This window comes from Thamnophis sirtalis, unplaced genomic scaffold (genome assembly GCF_051295495.1).
Source record: "Thamnophis sirtalis isolate CommonGarterSnake01/CBP01778 unplaced genomic scaffold, rThaSir2_p1.2 scaffold_5, whole genome shotgun sequence".
Lineage (NCBI taxonomy): Eukaryota > Metazoa > Chordata > Lepidosauria > Squamata > Natricidae > Thamnophis > Thamnophis sirtalis.
In genome coordinates this window covers 43808361-43832256 of record NW_028261385.1, presented here as the reverse complement: position 1 = coordinate 43832256, position 23896 = coordinate 43808361, and the positions used below count along the sequence as shown (strand labels likewise).

General features: G+C 34.0%; 1 protein-coding gene across 1 annotated transcript in view; it reads right to left on the bottom strand.

Moving 5' to 3' along the window:
- Window positions 1-205: 205 nt before the first annotated feature.
- The window catches only part of SLF1 (SMC5/6 complex localization factor 1), a 31142-nt gene continuing 7451 nt past the window's right edge, over window positions 206-23896 (bottom strand). The window contains exons 5-18 of the mRNA XM_014070460.2: window positions 22827-22989; window positions 21815-21949; window positions 20477-20530; window positions 19190-19342; window positions 17965-18131; window positions 17071-17208; window positions 15696-15858; window positions 14215-14362; window positions 11681-11826; window positions 8822-8988; window positions 8316-8449; window positions 6371-6463; window positions 5615-5797; window positions 206-1419 (exon numbers count right to left, since the gene is read on the bottom strand). Of these exons, the coding sequence (XP_013925935.2) occupies window positions 911-1419; window positions 5615-5797; window positions 6371-6463; window positions 8316-8449; window positions 8822-8988; window positions 11681-11826; window positions 14215-14362; window positions 15696-15858; window positions 17071-17208; window positions 17965-18131; window positions 19190-19342; window positions 20477-20530; window positions 21815-21949; window positions 22827-22989 (2353 nt within the window). The 3' untranslated portion in view covers window positions 206-910. The remainder of the gene's footprint in view (window positions 1420-5614; window positions 5798-6370; window positions 6464-8315; window positions 8450-8821; window positions 8989-11680; window positions 11827-14214; window positions 14363-15695; window positions 15859-17070; window positions 17209-17964; window positions 18132-19189; window positions 19343-20476; window positions 20531-21814; window positions 21950-22826; window positions 22990-23896) is intronic.

The following is a 23896-nucleotide window of genomic DNA, read 5'->3' as shown; positions in this document are numbered from 1 at the left end:
AATACTCATGCTCTTTGGTATCTCTTAGCAGCAGAGATATGATCTTACTTTCCCGTATCACCCCTTTTCAAATGAAAGACACTTTATTCAATATACTTGGCCCATTCGAACACAAAATAATCACCCCTTAGCACAACTTGGCAGCAATTACAGTTGCAGAAATGTAGTTATTCAAGGCAATACATTTAAAAACGAAGTACATGCGTTTAAGAGAGTTTGGAACATTTATTTTTCTAAAAAAGTATATGCAAATTGTTATATTAAAAATAATTTATTTTGATATAAACAATATAAAAATATAGATCATTACCAAAAAATGTTCAAATTTACAGACGTGTATTCTGAAAACCCATCAGTGTATTAATCAAACCATCATTATATAACAATAACTTGAAGATTAACTGAATTAATGCAGAACAATTTTTTGAACCCACTTGTGCATTGTAACAAAATTCACACAAATGTAACAGAATGTCATTTGTTTGTTACATGAATGAATCACGCTGGGCCTCAGGCTAACATTTTATCAATCCCTTCAGGAAATTAAAAATTTGTAAGAAACTAGTTTGTTCATAGCTGTGCTTATTAAAAAGCAAGAATCACACTGAGTTGTTTAATCTTGGAATATTGTAAAGCTAGGGTAAACTGCAGTTCCTGAACTGAGGAATCATTGAGAACTATATAGTTAGGGTAAAACTACAAATCTCTTCAACTACTCCACAAAAGAAAGTGGACGTTAAAATGGATGATCATAATAGTTTGCATATTAGGGTTCTCTAATATGGCTTAAAACAAAGCCAGTCTTCAACCTTCCACGTGTCGGGAAAAAACACAACTTTTTATGTGTTTCACTTATCTAAGCAAAAATTGCCATTGAATATTACAGTTTATGTATTTTAGGCAAGTCACACTAACTTTGAAGTTTGTTAGTTAAACATGAACCAGACATCTGAATTGTAATTACAATTTGCTGTAACATTGTGAAAAAAGCTTGTTTCTGTTCTTCTGGGTCATTTTTAAGATCCTCAATAGTTTTCTGAAGATATTCTGGGAGTTTGTGAAAAGTTTCAAGCTCTTTAAAATATAGATCTATTAACCAATGATTAGAAGAGTTCATATTAAGCTTATAACAGTCATCTGCCACCAGGAATGAATCTGAGCAACCAAGCTTTTTAAAGGTAATAGGAAAAGGTCTAAATAAGTCATATACAGAACAAAGATTTAACAACATCTTGCAAAATAAGTTTATCCATAATTCTTTGCGTTGATTATAGAAATTACTTTGTACTTGAGCATGAAATTCCTCAACTGTCTGTTCTGGCTTCACAATATTCAAAAGATGTTGCTTAGTTACTGGACATTTTATGTAATCAAGTGGTAACTTTCCTGTAGAATCCTTTTGTTGTAGCAATATTGATCCTGTAGTAGAAGAAACATCAGTCAGAAAGTATACACATACATGTACACAGAAAGTGCCTAAAAAATGTCTGGACTCTCTGTGAATCTTAAAGATGAGCAACACAACAAAATCAGGTTGTTAAAAACCAAATAAATAGCATAATTTAAATCAAAATTAGAAGATGTTTTATAATGTGATTTTATCCTGTTAAGACACTATACCATGGCTATTAAAAAGTCTGTTACTGCACGATTTATATCCTTTTTTAAAGGATGCTTCATTGTACTCCCTAGAATCTCATAATCATATAAAAATTGAGTCATTTTTTTTCAAAACTGAGGGCTCCTTTGTTTTAAGTGGCATACAATTTATTCCTTAAAACCAGGAATAAATTGTCAAACTCGATTTCACTGAGGGCCACATCAGAGTTGTGTTTGACTTCAGGAGGCCAGGGTGGGCATGCCTGCTTGACGTAACTTGCGTTGGGGGCACCTGTGGTGGCCCGAGTGTTCTGCCAGCGAAAACAGGCTCCCGAGTGCCATTTTCAGCTGTGACGGCCTCCTGCAATCCTCTGCACCCAGCCCTCCTGAGCTCCGTTTTCACTGGCAGAAGCACTGTGGACCGGTCCTTCGCTGTTTCTAGAGTGGCTGTGTGGGCCAGATCTAAACACTGCGCAGGTTGGCTCCGGCTCCCAGGCCTTGAGTTTCTCAGCCCTGCTTAAAACCCTCTAATAATGCAAATAAAATTTGTTAGCAGCCAGGTTTGATGCGGACTCCAGCTAGGGATTCAAGCCCTCCCCCCAATTTCTTTCATGTTCTGAGCAAAGGTTATTTGTTGTACATAGTTGTATGTATAAAAACAAGCTACAATTCTAAGCATATTTTGAGTTGTTTGCAAAAACATAAGCATCCTGACAGAATTGTATAAATCGATGACCTGAAACAAATATGCCTCCAATTCAACCATGTAATAATTACAAGAAATAAAAATAATAGTTTTGGAATAGGCTTTACAGTTCTCTAGTTGACCATATATTGAAAATCACAAATATGTAAGAAGGTCCAATAATATTTCTGTAATCAATGTGTTCTGTTGATTTTTACTTTCATGCACCCTTTAACCAAGTAACTCATATTAGTACAATTAAATGTCTTCTGAATAGACATATGGAATGCGATAGGCATGCAATAGAGCACATACATCCAAAATTATTGTTACTTGGTTTTCATCAGCTTACATTATATTACAACAAGGCATCCCCTGGGCAATGATGATGTCACTGGCAGACATCACAAAGCACTTTAGTGCTTCTGACATGAAAATATAGTATATTACAATATAATCCATCATATCTCCTTGCTGTGTTTGAAACAAAAGTTGCAAAAATCCTAATTAGCAATAATTATGATAGCTAAAATTCTAGGTTATGATCCCACTAAGCTGAAGAAATCTGATTAAAAGGAAGGATTTTATATAATAGGGCCTCACCCTGTTGGGGTTACTGGGAGTGATCTTGGTGGTTCTTGATAGACTGTTGTTTACAGTTAGCTTGTCTATATTGGTGGGGGAACTGTTTACTTCTTGAGTATTGCGCTAGTATTAATTTTAGTGTTACTCTCTGCTAATCTAGGTGTTGATTTCTAATGAGGCAGTGTTTTGGTCTTTTTGTTTCCTTTTTGGATTTTTGACTGTTTCTCGAGTGGTATGTAGATGTTGTTAACCTTTATCAACTCCTATCAATACACTAGCACATAAAATGAGAGCAAACTCCCCTCCCTTCTAGCACTGATGATGTAACCTAGTTTGGTAATAAAATGTCTGCAAGAAAACAACCAAGCTCAGAGAGCACCAAGGACCTCAAAATTCAATCCTGAGCTACAAATAGTCTGTTCTATCAGTAAATCTGATTACAGTATTTATTCTGTATTTTAAGTATATGTTTAGTCCATTTTTCATTGAACTTTGTGTATGTAGTTGTGATCTATGAAAAGCACATTGTCTTTACTATGTTGGACTTTAAAAAAACAACTGACTTTTTTCCCCCTTTTATTCTTGAAAACAAGCTAGTTCATGCTGCAGCCTAACTATGTTGTGAAAGGGATTCGTTTCTGCACTTCTATTTCATCTGGGATTCTCTCTATGCACCATAGCAACTTGTCTGTATAGGCCAGAAATTTGGACAATGATGTAAACATCTGCAATGGCTTTCCATTATGTTCTTGCTTTGTAGAAAGTCATGCAAATTATGCTAATATAAAAGTTTTTGATATCATGAAATCTCTACACTGTCAAGGAACATATTATTTTTTGCTTCTACATGTCTACACTGAGTGTAGACCTAGAATGCATTTATCCTAATTCAGCAACTATGTAGAATTTGTAGATGTAAAAGTCCACATTAATCAATGATTAAAAGTGTACATCTAGGACTTACTAGAAAGTAAAAGGAAGTGACTGAAGTAGAGAGCTCTTTTTTTAAAAAACAGTAATCACTGTTCATATTTTGTTTTGTTAGAATAGGGAAACTTTTTATTACTATGTAACTCACTGCCATATAGACATTATTCTGGTTGTGGAACACATCCCATTAATTTAGATTTTACAGGATTGCAAACAACATGATAAGAAATATGGATTTTTTGGAATTGGCAAATAACATGGATAATCATAAAGAATCTTGTTATCTACATTATGCCCCTTTCTGCCTAAAAATGGTTATGCTAAAACAAATACAGTAAGAGGAGGTAAGAAAAGTGTTGTTGGATAATCCTGGCCAAATTATCATCTTTCAAAGTAACCAGTTTCATAGGGTTGTTGTGACAATTAAAAGATGTGCAGAATATGGGATACTAACAAACAGATTAATATTAGTATAACTGTGGTGAAAGTTTATAGAGATAAAATTAGCTGGAATAGTAAAGAGAAATGTCATAACTCTAAAACAGAGATACTGCATTGTACTTAGTTACTTAAAAAATAAAAGGCACACGGATGAAGAGAGTGAAAGTTTTGAACGGTTCTGAAGAATAAGAAATGTGAGTAATTCTACCCTGAATATGCAACACAGAGTTCTTGTCAAGCTCTTGTCAAAACCTCTGACAGGCCAAAGCCTGGCAACTGACAGCAAAGATAAGTCTGAGCACACAGCCTGTAAAGTTGCCAGAAGACCTTGATGAATGAAAGAGCAAGTAGATCTTCTCCCTTAGGACAAGGGGATCATCCAGTGGCCATTCTTCATTGACACACAGGAAAAATGCACATCTGTCAGTGGAATGCCACATTCAATTGAGGACTTGGACTTGCTGTAATATTGGGTCTTGCATCACTTAGACCGATTGAAGAGAAGCCAGGTATTGGCTAGGCCTGTCATCTGCATGGTACAGTAGATAAATAAAACACCTGGGAGATCATGTTACTGTTCTGGAAAACATACACTGAGAGGGAAGAACAGGGAGATATTGATTGGGAAAGAATGTCAGACAGAGACCAAGCAAATAACCTTTAGGGGGCAGGAGACAACTGCAAATACAAAAGAGCCTTCCAGAGCAAACAAAAAACAACATTAATTTGTAATTTGGAGTAAGTTTAGCTAAAAAAAGCCAAGTACAACACTTTTTTTACTCTATGCAACTGAGTTATATAAATCTGGAAATAAGATAAAACATGAAATCCGAATGACACATGGCATAATAAAGATTACAAACTATGCTATGCATCTACAGATCTAAAATGCTCATGCAAATGTAAACCGTTATACAATGTAAGACACAAAAGGTCGTATAAATGGCATCTACAATAGTTTTTTAGTGTTTTGCTATTAAAATAAAGCACCCTTTTCAGTAGAAACAACAGATATTTGTTCAACCCAAATAAAAGCACTTGGTTATTAAGCAGCACGAAGCAATCAGTTTAAGCATACTGCAGTTCATTGTAATATAATGTAAAATCAAGTTTTGGGATAGTATGAAATGCAATCTATACTATTGTTTATTAAGATAATCTTTAAAGCAAATCTGCACTTCAGCAAATATGAAAAAACAGCCACAAATAATTTAACTGACAAGATGAATGAGTATAAATATGACAAGATACACATCAATATTTATGAAAACCTCCAGCTTTCAAAATGACATTCCAAACAGCCTCCAATTTTAATACTCCACAATTTTTAGAGATTCAAATTTCTCTAAGCTTATTTAACATAAATGCACTCACCGCCATGCTGAAGTAGAAGCTCAGCAATCTCTACATGTCCGTTTGACAGTGCATCATGCAAGGGAGTCACTCCATCCACTTGACTGAATAGGTTTACCTCTGGACAATGCTGCAAAATTTCATGGACGCACACTGTGCTACCATGGTTACAGGCTTCATGCAAAGGTGTCCAACCAGCATAGTCTGAATTATAAATTATGAGTTTTAGGAAACAGCAAAATCCATATTGGAATGTTCATAAATGAAATTCAAATTTCTAAAAAAACAATAAATACATTTCTACACAAATAAACATTAGTAAAAAAATCACATAATTTGGTGCTTTATTTTAAAAGAGGAAACATGACTTGAAAGATATATTCACTGCAATTTTGCAATAATCTAAAAGGAAGTTTTCCACAAAGCACATTAATATTAATATTATCAAAATTAAAAAAAATAAATCAAAATGGGCTGGTCTACTAGAATTTAAACAAAATTCTTATCCAGGGGATAAGGCAACCACTTTGAATTCATAATTATAAAATGGCTAGGTAGGAATAATTTTTAAATAATTACTGTGATTAACTGAAAACCCCAAGAATTATATGGACAAATGACTGGTTCAACAAGCTTTCGTTCCAAACTACTAAAGTCTTGCTTTTAATGTATTTTTATGGGTAAGTAAATAATTGTGAAGAATGTTACAAATATATACCTTTCATAGCTATTCGGAAGGCTTATTGTATCTATTTAGTAAAAAAATCAATCACTTACCTTTAACATTAATATCTATTCCTGGTACAGTCAGAAGATGAATCAATTTCTTCACATTGTTGCTTCTGCAAGCAATATGCAGAGCTGTCTCCCCTAGAATGCAAAATTCACATAGTGTAAACAAACAGAAAATCAAGGCAATAAGCAAAGTGAAAGGAATTAGGAGTTCTATTTGTCAGAACATTTATTCGTCGGAAATATCTCATCTTCCCAGTGCAAATATCTTTAAAGGACATTAAAAAAACCCACCAAGCTTCTCTTCAAGTCACAGATCCAACAAGGATTGCACTACTAAAGGGTTAACCTAGGAATTATCTCCCCCCTCCCCCTCCCCCTTTTAGTTGTAAAATGCTTCAGTCACATTATGAAAGCACCAAATGATCATGGAATACATGCACAAAAATGCTTGGATTTGAAGCTGTAAAAGTTTAGAATGCAGTTGCCCTCCTTTAATTATATTCATGAACCCACATTAAGTGCATGGCTTTTTTTGATACAGCGTTTGTAGCTTAATTCAAATGAATGTTTCTGTCCAAGCACGAGTGCCTCTACAAACTCAAGTATAATACGAAACTTCAAATCTGGTAACAGATGGTTTACTGTTTCTCAATAGGCTGTCTGGCTCATGTACAGTACCAGAGTGAAAAGAGGGGGATGGGGGAAATGGAAGAGATTAAAACGAATGAAATGATCTTTTTTTCTTAAAAACACACACACACACGCAATCTCATTTAGAACTAGAGAAAGATTAAACAAAACCTGCCACCCTGAAATATGAATTACAAACTTCTAGTTAGCAGTGTAATTGCAGCAGGCCGGGTAATAAAAAAAACCTATTAATTTACAATATGTTGATGAACTGATTATATCAGAACAAGAGCATATGAAAAACATGTTGCCCAACATAAACAATGAAAACTTTCTTTAAAACCATTTGCGCTGTTGGATTGGGTCTAATTACCTACATGTAGGAAAGGTAAAGTCAAGCTCTTTATGCTGCATGCGGCTGAATCCATCATAAGCCACTTTACCAGGCCTTGCTTTGTATTCAGAACATTATATTTAGGCAAAGAATATTTGGTTGTTGTTATAAGAAAGTACAGTATCCTACCTTAAAATTAAATGATAACTATGTGCCAATTTATACTACTGTACTCTCTCATTAATCAAAGAAAAATATATAAACTTTAAGTAATTGTTTCTGACATAATTCTTGAGAAATTGACGCAGACTGAGAATAAAATATAAAAATCCACACAAATAAATTTTTTAAAAAACTTTTTATTTTAGGCCTATAGTATAGGAGGAAGACCATTTTAATTGGATCGCTCTTACCTTTCCTAACAAATGTCAAGCTTAAATTCATCACCGTTTTATCACAGAAACCTTATCACAATTGTACTATAGTGCATTTCACTGAATTTGTGCTTTAAGTAGAACTTGGGTAAATTACTAAACTGATAATTTAAACCCTCAACATTTGTCTTCCGATATAATGAACAGTAAAGCCTGGGGCTGAATGGTGAGAAGAAGAAAATACTCCCATGCTTAATAAAGATATATAATACAGCATGCACTTCAGTCTTTGTTCACAAAATGTCTAGGAGTGGAGCGGAGCAAGAGAATTAGACTTTCAAATCAGAAGATAATGCTGATCCTTTCCAAGCACAGGTTGGGGTGGATTAGTGGAATAAGACAGTCAGGACCCAAATGGATTTATTTAAGGTATACTCTCAATTTAAAACTTGGTGTGTTTGGCAGACCTAGTTAAAAGGGGGAAATCCTGCAAAAAGGGCCATTCAGTCATATATATGACTTCCCATATTTAAGCATCTGATGGTGTGCAACATGTAAAGCAGGGAAGTGATGTCTGACTTATGTAATTATGTGATGCTGCTTTACAGCAAATCCTTTTATGATTTTTAGCATTAGAAATGCACAATACCTTTAAGATTAATCTTATGGACATTCATCTGTTTAGCTGAAGAATGGCAATTTTCTTTGTCATGCAATACGGTAGGCTTGATTTTCCTTTTGAGATATTTTGGTAGATGAGCAGAGTTATCCTTGGTTTGTACACTGAAAATAAGCAAACATTGAAAAGAAGGCATTAATTATACATTTACCTTAAACATAACTACGGTGTATTATGATAATAAAAAATTCACAATTCTGACTGCTCGCAATTAAAACACAAACAGCAAAATTTAACACAGCAGCACATAACTATCCCCAAAATTCAATAAAATTAGAACAATCAGTATATAGAACATATGTGTAGAAGGAAAGATACACACACCATTGTACATACACAAACAGACATGCTCATCACTGAAACAGCAAGGCACAATAATTTGCAGACATCACAGGTCACTTAGAGTTCAAAAAATGGGTCAGGTCAGAAGCTGTCCCTCAAAGCAGAATCCTAGTGGTGTTGTAGATGTTACTTACGGTACATCAGGCAGGACTTTGGTTTGGTTCTGCTTATCGCCACTTAGCATCAGTAATGCCCTCTGAGACTCTGAGCATGGCCATGGCCTTATTTCCATTTTCTTTTCTTTCTGCATCTTCCCTTTCTCACACACTCCAGCTTGTAAAGTAGGCAGATAGCAGGAAACCTGTTGCAAGAGTGACATTTTAGTCTGAGCATGTTGAAAGATTATAATAGCATTGCCAGTCTCCTCTTCTTGCATCTAAAGCTAACATCTTTAAATAATATCTTTCAGATAAACATGCTCTTGAGTTTACACAACAGTTTTTAATCAGTCTTAATGCCAAAGTAACTCCCGTGAAACATATTTCTTATGCTTTTATACCCATTATCGGGAATTCAAAACGGCTTAACTTGCTATAGCAGAAAAATATAAGGGAAAAAAGTAGCACAAGAAATTTACAGTCCTATCCTTCAATGACTGTGCACTGTATCTATATACTGTAATATAGCCTTTGGTCCATTGCATTGTTCTTGAAAGAGGGCTGAATCTAGGCTTTTAATTGATTTTTCCCCCCTCCACTTTTTTCTAGGAGAAAACATGTAATTTAGCAATACCTAGCTTTTGAAAAATTAATATTTAAACTTTTTAAAAAAATACTGTATGTTCTGTTCACAGGTTTTTGTTTTAGTAGAGATTGACCTGATCGGGACTAAGAAAAAATATGATTTTTATTTTCACCCTTCCTTCTGCAACTCTGTAATGCTTCCCTCCATGCAATTTGCTCCACAATACACATGGCGTGGTGGGGAAATGGCAGAAAAGAATTGAAAATGTTGCCTAGTGTAGTCTCAATTGAGCCAAAGACCCTCCCAAGCCTTCTATTGATAGGAAGGACACGGTAGATGCAAATATATATATATACATACATACATACATACATACATACATACATAGTTGAAGAAAAGAAGGAAAGCGCTCGTCTACTGCTATCTTCTCCGCTGGTATTGCTACCATGATGTTTAGCTTACTGAAAGATGCCTAAACTAGGGGGAAAATCCTTTCACTCAAATATACAGTGATTATTTGCTCAGCTGGAGCAGGGAAATGCCATGTTACTTTCCTCTGTCTGCCTAAAGTCCAGGATTATTAGCAGTCCAGGTGAGCTAAACACTACTATGTCAATAATATCTGTTGGAAATTCCATCTCATATAGTCTAGTTTTAAGAACAATAGTAAGGAAGGTCACTATCTTTTGTCACATTAAAAATTGTGAACTATAGTTCCAAATGTTCAGAGCACAATGTGAAATATGAAGTATGGGCATTTGCAGGAAAAGTGTCAGGTAATGTGTCTTGACCTGCAGTACATACTTTACTTTCTTATATATATGTAGCATAAAACAACTGCACATAAATAGAAAATATGTTCTCATATTTGGAGAAAGCTGTTCTGTTTACTTTGTACCATGTATACTGAGGTTGTATTAGCTTATGGTCTCTCAGGAAACACACAGTTTGACCTGAAGTGTCTAAACCTCCGCATGGAACTATAATTATTTATCTTCTTTCCAGGTCCTACTTTAATATTAAATAAAGGCCACAGCAGATAAGAGTATGAGCAAATTAAATGGCTTAGATAAAAAAAAGATGAATAACAAATACAAAGTCTCAGATCAGGAAATCTGAAGGTGCAACAGAACAACTAAGTCACTAACATGGAAAGTTAGAGATCTTAAGTTTCCTCTCAGAAGACTTTTGAATTTTACCCCCAGCCCTGCTTCCTATTTCACAAAGGAGGGGGGTTGGCCATTATCTCCTTCCAGGCATCACCTCACTAATGCATGAGGGAGACTGGTCTCATCCACTGTGCTGCCTTTTTCATGGTTAAAAAATGTAGAAAGTATAGTAATTTCCATTGTGCAAACTCATGGCTGAGCAGTTAATGTAGAAGCAGATAACTTGGCCTTCCTTTCTTCAACAAACAAAATCAATCTTTATTTAAAGAGAAAACATAATTTCCTTTTTTAATGTTATGTATCAATATACAAATATTCAGTTTTTGAACAGTACAGATAAATAATACAGGTGTTCATATCAGAATTCCAAAAGAAAATGTGATGTTCTACCGTAGATAGACCACAAGAAGGGAATGATCTGATACAGATGCAAGGTTTTTGGGTGGAATTTAAAAAGAGACACTGCAGGGATTTCAATGTATTACAAATCATAAGATTGTGAAGATATGCAAAATATAAAGGTACGCAAAATGCAAATAATATTTTCACACTCAGTTGGTTATCAGCCTTTCAATGCAGCCCGTCAAGATACAGACTGCACAAGTAATACTGGAATTCTTGTTTTCTTGATATAGGGTATAGCAACAGGATTTTTAAAGTTTGACAGCATTTTCCCCTCACTCCATCTTACACTGAGATATTAAGGCAAAGCAAATTTTTAGTTTATTTCTGGTATTTTCTTAAATCAGGAGTCTCCAAATGTGGCAATTTTATGACTTGTGGACTTCAAGAATTCTCCAACCAGCATAGGAGTTGAAATCCACAAGTCTTAAAGTTGCCAAGTTTGAGACTCCTGTCTCAAATCAACTCTTCAATTATGGGTTTAAATGATGCTAACAGCTAATTGTTGTCATACTATTTCTCCAAGATCATGTTTATAGTTCTTCATACTTTGGTAGCTTCTTTATATACTGTATATGACAGAGAGCATGTTTTCCTTGAGAAGATGGGGATTGGGGACTTCTACAACCCACACACTAGGACTGATAATCAGGCAGATTCACAACAAGAAAGAGAGAGAGATGAAGCCAACACTAAAGGACAAGTCAGAATAACCTTAAATGAGCAAATGGCACTTACCATTTTTTGAAGTGAAAGCAGTTCATTAGAAAGAAGAGTGCTGTTTTGGAAATACAGATTTTTAAACACAGCTTCTGCGACAAACATTGCAAGCCACAGAGATGAGATAGAAGAAATGAATACTTTTAATTCCTCATATGAAAAATCTAAAAATAAGGTGACCAAACATTAAAACTTAGACGAGTAATCTGGGGAAAAAACCCAACCTTGTAATATTTGCTAAACATCAACTTTTTGTAGTATTAATACATAAATAAAAATATTTTAATTATCACTCATTTAATTATCTGAAGTAAAAACTGATTAAATTGATAAAAAGAGCAATAATTTCCAAGGCAAATTTTATCAAGTTTTCAAGCTTAAATTAAAAGCTACATATGTCTAAACAGAATTTGCATCTGTTAAAGTAAAGCATAGATTCAGAAAAAACAATGAGTCAATTTGGCATTTAAGGAAAAAATAAAAAGGAATATTCTTATTAATGCAACTAAAATTGTTACAATTTTAATTACAATCTCAAAACCTTACCAGGAGCAACATTGCCAATATGCTTCCACGTACTTAAATTTACATTATGTCTATCCAAATTTAATATATGGTATAAGCTATTGGTGAGCAACACAATTTTCTACCTTCAAATCTTGGATGTAGCTGATAGTAGTATATGTTGTAGTTCTATATTGTCACTTTGAAGCAGATACAAGAATATAGCTCTTAATTACAAGCTCTATCATCTATGGAGCATGTCATGCAAAGGCCAATTTTAAAAATATATGCCTTAAAATATTTTTAGCCTTATACTTCACCATATACTTTACATAAGTTCAAAATAATTCATTAGGGAAGTATGGATGAGAAGTTCATTTTTAAAAATATTTTTGATGGTATATATAATCAATTTGTATTCTGCATACCATATAGCCAGTGTTGTGTAGTGGGCATTGGGCTAGAAACAAGGAGGTTGTGAGATTTAGTACTGTCTTAGGCATAGAATGAACTGGGTGATTTTGGGCTAGTCACACATTCTCAGTCTAGGAAACCAGCAATGACAAATCATTTCTGCAATCTTACCAAGAAAACTGCAGGGACTCATTCACTCAGCAGGAGTCAACAATGACGTGAAAACAAACAAAAAATCCCCACCCAAATTAAAAGTGCATACCAAGATGAAAAAAGAGGAAGGGGTAAGTTTAATCAGTATGCATATACATAGTGCCAAACTACATTCTATTTTTGTATAGTTTGCTGTCCTTTAGTTAATATTAATAATACATGTGGCTTTTGTCTCCTTGGTCAATTTGTGATATTAAGGCACTAAGAATGTCTTAGAATGACAATGATTAATCTCATTTAAGTTAACAGATACAAGTTATAGTTTTTTTATAGCATTAAATTCTTTACAGTCAGTTGGTGATAGCACCTAACTGATTTGACGGGTACTGAAAAAGGAATGTAGGGTTAGTTCTAATTAGTACATGGGTGAGAGACCATCAGGAATCCCAGGTCTGTAAACTAGATGAAGAAATTAAGAAAAACATTCCCCCAAATATCCAGTGGTATACCATCTCCATATGTTTTGAAGAAAACAATATTTGACAAGGGAGATTTCAGTTTACAACAACTGCTAGCCAATTTGGCCTTTTATGGACACTGGTAGTCCTTGTTTAATGAATGTTTAGTGACTGTTTGCAATTACAATGGTACTGAAAAAGTAACTGGTCCTCCCAGTGGTCCTTATACTTACGACTGTCTCAGGACCCCCACAGTTGCATGATCAGCATTAAGAAATTTCACACCCATGGGTATTATGACTGGCAGCATCCCCTGGCACAGTTTGTATATTTCACAGCCACCATTTGATAAGTAGAATCAATGGAGAAGCCAAAAGTTAAACCATAAGTTGTGGTCACATGATGTTTAACACACAGAAGTGAGTTTTAAGTCTGTTTTGGTCACAGGAGTTCTCAATTAATGTGTTGTTTAATATTATGGGGGAATAACCTTTGGGGGGTAAAAGTGGAGGTGGGAAGCCCACAGCTACATCACAGACAGGGAAAAAAATCTTCTCTACCATATCAGGTTTTAAAAGGAGAGAGAAAGGTTTGTACTTTCAGACTTGAAACATTCTGTTAATGCCCTACAATAAACTAGAATTAACTCATTTGATCACATTTCCTGTCTGATCTACTTTGGGAAGGCTGACAGACAGAGTTGCTGGTCCCATTAAACAAGAACTGCCTGTAATCAGTACCTTAAAGTTACAGTCTAAATGATAAAGAATTAGTGTAATGTTCCACAAATTAAAGGGATATTACATGGGTAGCTTAACAATGTCAATCATTGGATTCTGAGATAAAACCAAAAAATCCTTGAGAAGGAATGTCAAGAAGAAAAGTTGCAGGGAATTAATAGTAGATGAAGGCTCTACTGCACTTATTCAAAAAGTCAAATAAGTTTTTCATTTATATATAATATAGGCTATAAATAACAAGAGCTATAATGCTTAATGTTTAATTACTAATTATTAACATTACCATCACACGAAATGGCAATATAAGAAGCAAGGTCATCAGCTACAGAGGGCAACATATTTCTGTCCATTATGAAGCCTGAAATAATCCAATATTCCACAATAGCTCCCAAAACTGAATTTAATAGTTCAGCTATTTCATGTTTGAAGACCTGGAAAAGAGTACAAGTTCTATATTGTTATTGTTTACTAACATACACTCATATTAGTCTCTATATTATTCACTTTAATAAATAAAATGTTTTCTGAGTTGCTAGGAGTAAAGAAATTACTGGGTTAAGATGGTGGGCCCAATCTGAAGCTACAGAAACTATATCTATCTATAATCTAGCAAGGGTAAAAGATACAAATACTTAAAAGTTATTTTTCAGCAGAATATGACTTTTTAAAAGGGAAGTTGGAATTAATGAGAGGGTGAAGCATGCTGAACTTCATAGAAATTGGTGTGGGGGGGAGAAAGTTGAACATCTTTTAAATCAGGTTGGTTGTTTTAGCAGGCTGTGGGATGACACAGAACACAATTATCATTTTTGTGAAGACTATATGACAAAATTGAGACTGTGGGTCTTTTGTGCAAAAGAAAGGGCTATTCATTAGGAATAACAATTCTTCTTCCTCATGTAATGCAGGTAATTGTCAGGTTTTCAGGTGGAACATAAGGGATTACTTTGGTGTTCTTTTTCATAAAAGCTAGCTAATACAGTTAAGGAAAAAGATAGAATTAGATTCCCATAACAATGAAATAACTTATATAATAAAACTAGAATACATCTCAGCTTTTAAAAATCTTTTGTCTTTCCACATGCTGTCAAAAGGCTGGTCACAAGGATCACTAACAATAGAGGATGTAACTATACTTGCATTAGACATGGTTAACAGTACTACAGGTACCCTTTGAGTTACGAGACTTTGGATTGGGGCAGCTATCACTAAGTGATGCAGTCATAAAGCATGAGGTCATATAGCAATCCAAGCAGTTCCGGTTGCCACTGTAACCCCAAGATGCACAGGTTGTTAAATGGGAAGTGGCAGGAGTCCTAAGTAAAAAGCAGAGGAATATGGTAGGATGGCTAGTGTGCATGTATACAAGTGGAGGGAAACTGAGGGAAGAAGGGCTTGGGTATATGCATGTTAAGGGTAGAGAGGTCGAGGGAAGGACTGTGTGCATGTGTGTGAATGCAAGGAGACGGAGGAAAGGAGAGCAGGGCATGGCGCATAGGAAGGCAGGAAAGACTTGTTAGATCAACTTGTGACCTCATCGACTGAGAAAAAAAGCTGTGTCTGTACTGTTGCCAAGACACAGTTGCTAGATATATACTTTATATGCACAAGTATTTATATAATAATCTGTACCATGCTACAAAGTATCAAGTCTGTATTACACTGAAGGAATGCAACAACAAATATTAGCATAGCCTTTCTGAAAGTGGGACATCTAAAAATATTATTTCTCCTTCTTATATTTATATTAGGTAAATCACTTACATCAGTTGTCCTGTACTTTTCTCTGTATGAATATATAATCCAGTCTATTAGAATATTTATTTGTTTGTTTAAAAGCACTGAATCGTTTCCTAACCAAAAGGTGTTCAAAAGAACAGTCTGTGGCATCACTAGTGGATTATGTGAGTCACTTCCTTCATAAAGCCTGTAAAAGAAATTTTCATTTCTGGATTTAACTACTTAATTTGTTAAGACTTCAGTATGTTGCATATTTTCTGTCAAAACCCATAGAGTTTAATAATATAACAAAGAATTTATAGAATGTGTGATAAACAATGAAGTGATGTTTGAGGCCTCATGTAAGCCATACAAAATGTAGAAGCTTGCTATCTTGTCATTTAGAGGCGGCTTCTTGAAGAACAAAATATTTTACTCCATCTGTTATTTCAAACAAAGGACTATAATAGATGAAGTTCAAAAGATTAACCACAAAATACAATAAACATGAGTATCAAGATTGCCTATTAGCAAAGATATAATATAATATTGTTCTCTTAATTTACAAGATTATTTTTGTTTGTATGTAGGAAATTCAAAACTAAGAAAGAAATCACATATATAAAATATTATGGAGAGCAAGGCAGAAAGATGAATCAACATTAAATCACTCCTTATGGTCTATCTAATCAGAGTTAAACAGCCGGGTGCCTTTGGATACAAGACCTGTAATTCTCAAGCAACAAAGAAAATGATAAGAGTTCACAATTTCTGGAGGATATCAGATTTCCCATGCCTGAGCTAAAGTGGACTCTCACCCCACAAATATGTCCTTAAAAGTTGTGGGAAACATTATGATTTATATAGTAACTAAGATAAAGATTATACATTTCACAGGAAGGAACTGCATTCTGGAAATTTAGAACTGCTAAACTGTTATATGTAATAGCTGTCTCTTAGTTCTCCAAAGCACTTTACAATGTATTACAGCAAATTGTGATCTTTATTTGCAGGTTGTGTAAAATAATTTTAATTTGCTACAGTTCAAATAAAAAAGAACACCTTAAATACCTAAAAGTATTGTTTTTAAATACATGTCACACAATAATTAATTTTTGTAATAGGGCTGTATACACCTCATTTGGGTTTGAAAGCAAAAAGCTGCTTTGCAACACACATGGGCAGATATGCAGACCCTTGCCTGAAACTCTTGAAATCAAATATCTTTCCTGGGTTAAAAGTTCGCGGGGTAGCTGTCCAATCCCAGAAAAAGGCACAGCTGAATCCAAAGTGATGCACAGCCTAATATTTAATGTATACATTTCTAAGTAGAACAGCTTATATCTGAAACAGAACACATTTACTGTAAAACAAGATCCACCTTAAAAATATATAGAAAGGCTAAAAGGAAAAAAAATACCTTCTTCTTAATGCCAACACTTCAGCCTCAAACAAATTCATAATAAATGTCAACAGTTTTTTGTGAAAGGTTCTATCCACATTTGTAGTTTTTGGGTCCGTGACTGAATGACAAATATTATTGTAATAAAGACAAGACCTGTAGAGGGGAGGAAAAAACCCCACAATAATGAAGATTCTCTCAATTTCACATATTTTTATGTACCGACTTTTACATTTAAATCCAATTCTTCATGTCCTGAGAGTGTTCTCTTTGTTGTTACATCTTACTGCAACAGAGATCTAATTTTGCAAAACACTGCTGAGCGTGAAAAAGAGTTGCTGATAGGGTATAGAAAATAAATTTCACAAGGATACTTTCAAAATAAGGAAGTAACTATATATAGTTTTTTTTTATTGCACTGCTGTTCAATGTGTACAGAGAACTATATAAAATAATATCTACAACAAAGTGTCATAACTCAGGAAAGTACAAGGTGCTTCAGAGATCACATGTTTTTGATGATCTATTGCTCTACAATTACAGGCTTTACTTATTATTGTAAGGTTGTTAAAAATCCAATATTTGTCTGACAGACAAGCACATCAAGTTTTTTTTAAAAAAATCCTTGTATCTTTGTATACACTTGAACTATAATTTTGACAGCAAAACCATTTAAAAATGGTTTTGCTCATGAACCTCTTCATCTTAGAAAATGTACATCTGATATTAAAGCAATTAACCTTTTTGCTAACTTTGATTGCACTCAAAGTTTTTTAAAACTTATTTTTCATATCTTTTAATAGTAGCTGTTCAACAGAAAAAAATTCTTAACAAACATTCACTTCATATGAAAATGAAAAACCAAAACTTTGCTGCTTCAGCAATGATGTAATAATTTCATTAAGGTTTTACCTGACAAGCATTTCCATCAGAGACCATGCTCCATTCTTACAAACAGGACACTGAAGAATTTCAAGGTAATACCTTAGCATAGAAGGTGATTTCCAAGGAGGATTATGTTCGAGGAGAGTATACATTATATGAAAGAATTGGACAGAAAGGGTAGGGTCTGAATTGCCCTGTAAGAAAGCATGAATATGTAACAGGTTCATGTTCTGTACCAAACTTAATCTGATTATTATTTTAGTTTAAAACTGAATGTCTTGAAGAATTTAAAAGTGATTTATTTCATACTCACACACGATATCTTTCTATATTTTATCAAATAACATTCTTACTTTGGGGAATCTGTCATTTAAGCAGAATCTCTACTTCAGTACTACCCACTTTCTTCATAACAAAGTTGAAGGTAGTATTACAGATGATTTTGACAAAGTTAAACACTCTTATCCCTAACCCAAATACCATCTTTTCAGAAAAAACGAACCACTGGCTTAGCTAAATGGTATTAAATTGGCCAACTATTTCATTACAAAAGCTTTCTCAAGAAAACTATATACTGTCAGCTAAGCCATTTAACATTTAGAGGGCAAAGGAATGCTGATAAGCTGTGAAGTTATTGGAAGATGAGCAGAAGTTTGGGAAAGCAAAGGAAACTAACTCCCTAGACCAGGGGTGTCACTCATGTCATCATGGCGGCATCATGTGATGTATTGGGACTCCCCCCCCCCGCTAAACTGAGTGAGCATAGCTAGCGCGCGACACATCTGGTCCATGGGCCGTGAGTTTGACAGCCCCGTCCTAGACGATATTCATTACATGCTCCTTCTTTGTTCTTTCAAAATACCGCTATCTTTGTAGTCCTGTCCCCATTATCTCATAATTACATCCCAATAGTCTCACTGATCTCTAAACACATGAGATTTTATATCCAGTGAGATGTCTGGCTAATATAGCCAATAGTATGTATAGGTTAAGTCTACAAAGAGGGTGTGCAATCCCAGCTTTCTTTAGGCCTCTGTTTGGGTCTGCTTCTGTCAATAAATTTATGCTTAATGTAATGTGTCTTGGTCTTTGGCTTAAGTGTACACCGAAAAATTATATCACAATGTACAAAGATTACTACACAATCTTAATTTTCACAATCTCAATATAAATAATTGAGTTTCACTGTGGTTAACACTTATAATTTCAAGATGTGATTTTTTTTTTACAGTAACAAGTAAGATGTTCTTACCTGGAGAATATGCTCTAAAAGAGAATGAATTAGTTTAGCAGAAGGAATACAATCTTTTCCAGAAAAAAATTCTGTGATTGCAATTGGTAAAAAATGATCATCCACTAGTTCTTCCAATATCTTGTTTTCCCTGGAACAGGGAGCAATTTCAAGCTAAGAAGTAAAACTTTTAAGAATTATTATTAACATATTTTTATTAGGTGTTAATAAAAATAAACAAAATATTTATGGATTCATAATATAAATTAGTTGACTAATCAATTATAATTCCGTATGAACATAACAGCATAAATAATAACTTGAAATTTGGGTGATTGGAGAAACAGAAATTCTATTTTGACTGGTTGATATCTGGTATCTACAATTTTACAAAAATCTTCATTACATTTGTTTTTATCTTATACTTGATTATAAACAAAATATATTAATCTAAATTTTCAGACCTAAACTGTTTTTAAGACTTCACTTTCAAAAAAAGTGTTACAGATATACTGTATTTAGATTAAAAAATTGAAACTGTGAATATCTCTGTTGTCCAAAAAAATATTCCCACAAGAGTGCTAGTACTGAAACTACAAAACATCTGAGATGACAAGACATTGTTATTTGTTATCAATATGTTTTAACCAGGGATTTCATGTCCTGTCAATATTAATTCACCGTGTTATCTAATGTTATCATTAATTGCAGGATTTACACCCTAAACAAATGTTCAATTCCTGTGAAATATGCATTTGTATTGAGATATTCCTATCAATATTTCAATAGTCATAAAAGATAGGTTTACAATAGTATTCAAGCATATTTAATTACTCCACAGTAAACATTTTGAGGTGATCCAAAGAATTAAAATGCAGAATTTTGTGCACATTTTTGAACATACAAGCTCTTTAGTACTTGGGACTGCAATTACTATTACTGTTGCTGAGCATAACCACTTATAACCAATGAAGAATTAGTTCACATTTTTATAGTAACAAAGTTTATTATTACTTCAAGAATTTGTTTTTAAACATAATATGGGTACATTAAACCAATTTTTTTTTACAGTTAGGAGCAAGCAGTTGCAGTTCCATACTCACTTAAGCAAAAACCTATGGCTGTCAGTAATCTATATTATAGTATCACATATGCTTAATATCTCTGGGTAAAAAAGAACCTGCTGAAATTCAGTCCTGCCAGAATAGCATTTATAATAAAACGAAAGGAAAAGAAAAATATGTGAATGGATACACCTTGCCTGTTACTTCTAAGCATTCTTCTAACTTCATTATTTCAGAATCTTACCTCCTTGTTGCATTCCACCTTCTGGCCCATTTGAGTGTACTTGCTTAGCATTGCCTGACAGTTAAAAACAAGTTGTTCTTGTTATATTCAATTTGTTAAATGTAATGCATACAAATATTACATGACAAATTAAATAGGAATATGGTTATCAGTCCTGCTACTTTCTAATAAGAATACTGATAATTATAGTGAAATTCATTTAAAGGACTTTGCAGATGATTCCTCTTAAGTCTATTTTTTTCTGATAACACTTTATTATTTTACATTTCTTGTAAAATATGTATTACGTGCATATGTATTTCTTTATTGCAATTTCCTTATTTCACAAAGTTTCCAGTAGACAGACCTATTTTTAAGTGGTAAAACAGATAAAAACAGAGCTATATATTTTCTGCTACTTTGCCCTCTAAATGTATAGCCTCTGATATGTAGAATGTCAGAAAAGTATAGTGTTACATTCATTTTAATTAATGTTTTTTTAAGATTAATTTCTATAAAAACACTTTTGTACAATTCTTAGAACTTTACCCTCCAAAATAGTACAAATTATTCAGAAAGGCCCCCAACAACCTGAAAAGACTTTGGAGGGTTCTAGAGGAAATAATGCCTATTGGGTTTCCATTGTTTAAAGTATGTATCAAATTACCTAAAGTAACAAGTGTAAGACTGAAACAATGTTCACTATTTACCTCCCAAAGACCAATTGGATCGCACAGGCTTGGCCTTCTCTGGGTTCCATCTGCCAGCCAATGCCAGCTGGCGACCCCCCAGGGGAGAGCCTTCTCTGTTGCTGCTCCGGCCCTCTGGAACAAGCTCCCCGTGGAGATCCGGACCCTTGCTACCCTCCTGGCCTTCCATAAAGCTACTAAGTCCTGGCTGTTCCGGCAGGCTGGGGGCTGTTAAAGCACCCAGCCCTGTCTTAATTGTGACTGTTGTGGATTTTAAAATTGTTTGTATTGTCTTATTTATTCCCTCCCCTGTTTATTGTGAGCCGCCCGGAGTCCTTCGGGAGTGGGCGGCATACAAAACCAATAAACTCAACTCAAACTCAACTCAACTATGTTCAGTTCTGTCTGAAAAATACCTCAGTTGTTCTTGAATAGTATTCACACTTACTGAATAGATTTTAATTTAGAAAATGCTATTAACCAAGTCATCTCTTATTTAAATACTGGAGGTTTCCAACCCCTTCCACTGGCAATCCTATATATTTAGAGGGCAAAGTAGCAGAAAAATATATAGATCTGTTTACATAAGTTGCATTCTTCTATTTGCAGTTGCTTTGTTCCTGTTCTTTCATACTATGACAGCAAGAGGTTTATAAAGATTCCTGCTTACCTGATGATAATATATATGCTTGATAAGTGCATTTTTCATTTCATCAAACTGCGTATCAATCATTGCTTCTCTCAAGTCTTCCTCATATTTAACACTTTTCTTTTGGTATTCTTCAATATTGGTTGTACTTTCATTCTAAGCATTATATATAATACATTATTTTTGTACAAACAAGGTGTTAGCCAACAGAATAGTATCAACTCAAAAAATTATAGTTAAAATATAGTTAGAGTAGAAAACACAGCTTAATATAAAACAGTACTGTTTATATTGAAGCAATTGTAAATCAGAAGGAATGTTTGAAAAGAACCTGCTTAAACAGTCAACATATACAGTAGGTTTCAAATATCTATACTATATAGTAGTTTTGAATATGTGGATTGAATGAGGAAATCTAGGCATAGAAACATATATGTTTCTTGTTCAAGATTAAGCCATGATAAATGAAAACAACACAGCCCATCAGAATATATTTTACCCTAGTTACATATATGAAAATTTCCAGAAATGAATTCATCATAGCTTGCCATTTGCTAATAAACAAGCTATTCTCTTAACTAATATGCTTACAATCTTACAATCACAGGGTTTTTATTATTGTTGTTCATTGGCGCTATTAATAGATATGAATACATTAGATCAGCTTTTTGCCAGTCATTTTTTTTCAAAACCATTTGAGATACTGCAGAAGGAGTTTGCCTTGTCTAAAACTGAGAAATGGCTACATTCAATTAAAACATCATTTGATTTTCCAATCTGGTCTAATTGTATTCACAGCAATTATCATTCCTGGATTATTATTAGCACTGAAACATGTTTTGGATAGTTTTGAATGCATATTTTTAAACAATTAAAAAAATATTAAGATTAACATGGATTAATTTAAGAGATTTGGAATAAAGAAACTAATATGATACAGTCTGAACTATTACGCAATGATAATTTAACTTAGAACTAGTTGATCACAACTCATCAGCTATGTTTAAAGCATGAATTTTGTTTATATACTTGCCTCTAAAAGATAAGTTCCTAAATAACGAATTGGGTAGCATGGAGCCCCAAAGAGATGTTTCAGTTTTCCTTGATTTAATATTGTATAATTAGTTAAAACATGGGTAATATCCTTTGGTGTACTTAGTGCTGTATAAATATTGGCCTCCCCAGCTTTTAGAACTCTGAGAAAAATGAAAAGATAATATTTCAAATGTAAATATGATTCTATTTCAAAAGCTAAGTTTATTAAAATAAAAATTCTTTCCTAGTCTTTCCCATAATCACAGAATGGGTATGTGTACATATGTGTCTGTGAATATATGTGCTTGTATACCCTATTTTTTAGAATATAAGATGCACCTTTTTCCCTCAAAAAAGAGGCTGAAAATCTGGGTGCATCTTATACACTGAATACAGCATTTCTTGCCACCCGAAACCCCGTCCCCTTCACCAAAATGGCCCTGCAGAGTCTCTAAGAAGCTTTTAGAGAGCTCCTGGAGGGCTGGGGAGGGCAGAATTTTTTTAAAAAAAACACAGCCCCCAGAAGCACTCTATAAGCTTCCTAAAGGCTATCCATGCCCCCACCTTTTTTTATGAAAAACAGGCCCATTTTGTGAAAAATGGGCCATTTTTTGCTCGCTTTTGCTCTGCAAGTCCCCTAAAGGCTATTCATGCCTTTTTTTGCGGGGGGGGCAGGCCCATTTTCGTGAAAAATGAGCAGTTTTTGGGAGATTTGCAGAGTGCAAAAACTTTTTTTTTATTTGTCTCTTCACCTTGGTGCGTCTTATACTCCGGTGCATCTTATACTCCAAAAATACGGTATGTATATGTGTACATGTATGTAAGTCTCTCTAACAGTGCTTCATTACCTATAAAACATTCTATCTATTCTTATTACTATAAATGAATGTCATGAGTTCTCATTGTTCAAGCTCTATCAACTGTTCCAGGTAGAAATGATGCTAAGGGAAGAAATAATACTGAAATGTAAAACACTGAAAGCTAAATAATTAAAACAACAATAACACTCAGACATTTTCTAAATTTAAGTGCTATTCCCAAGTCAACAGAAAACTATTTTGGCTTGAA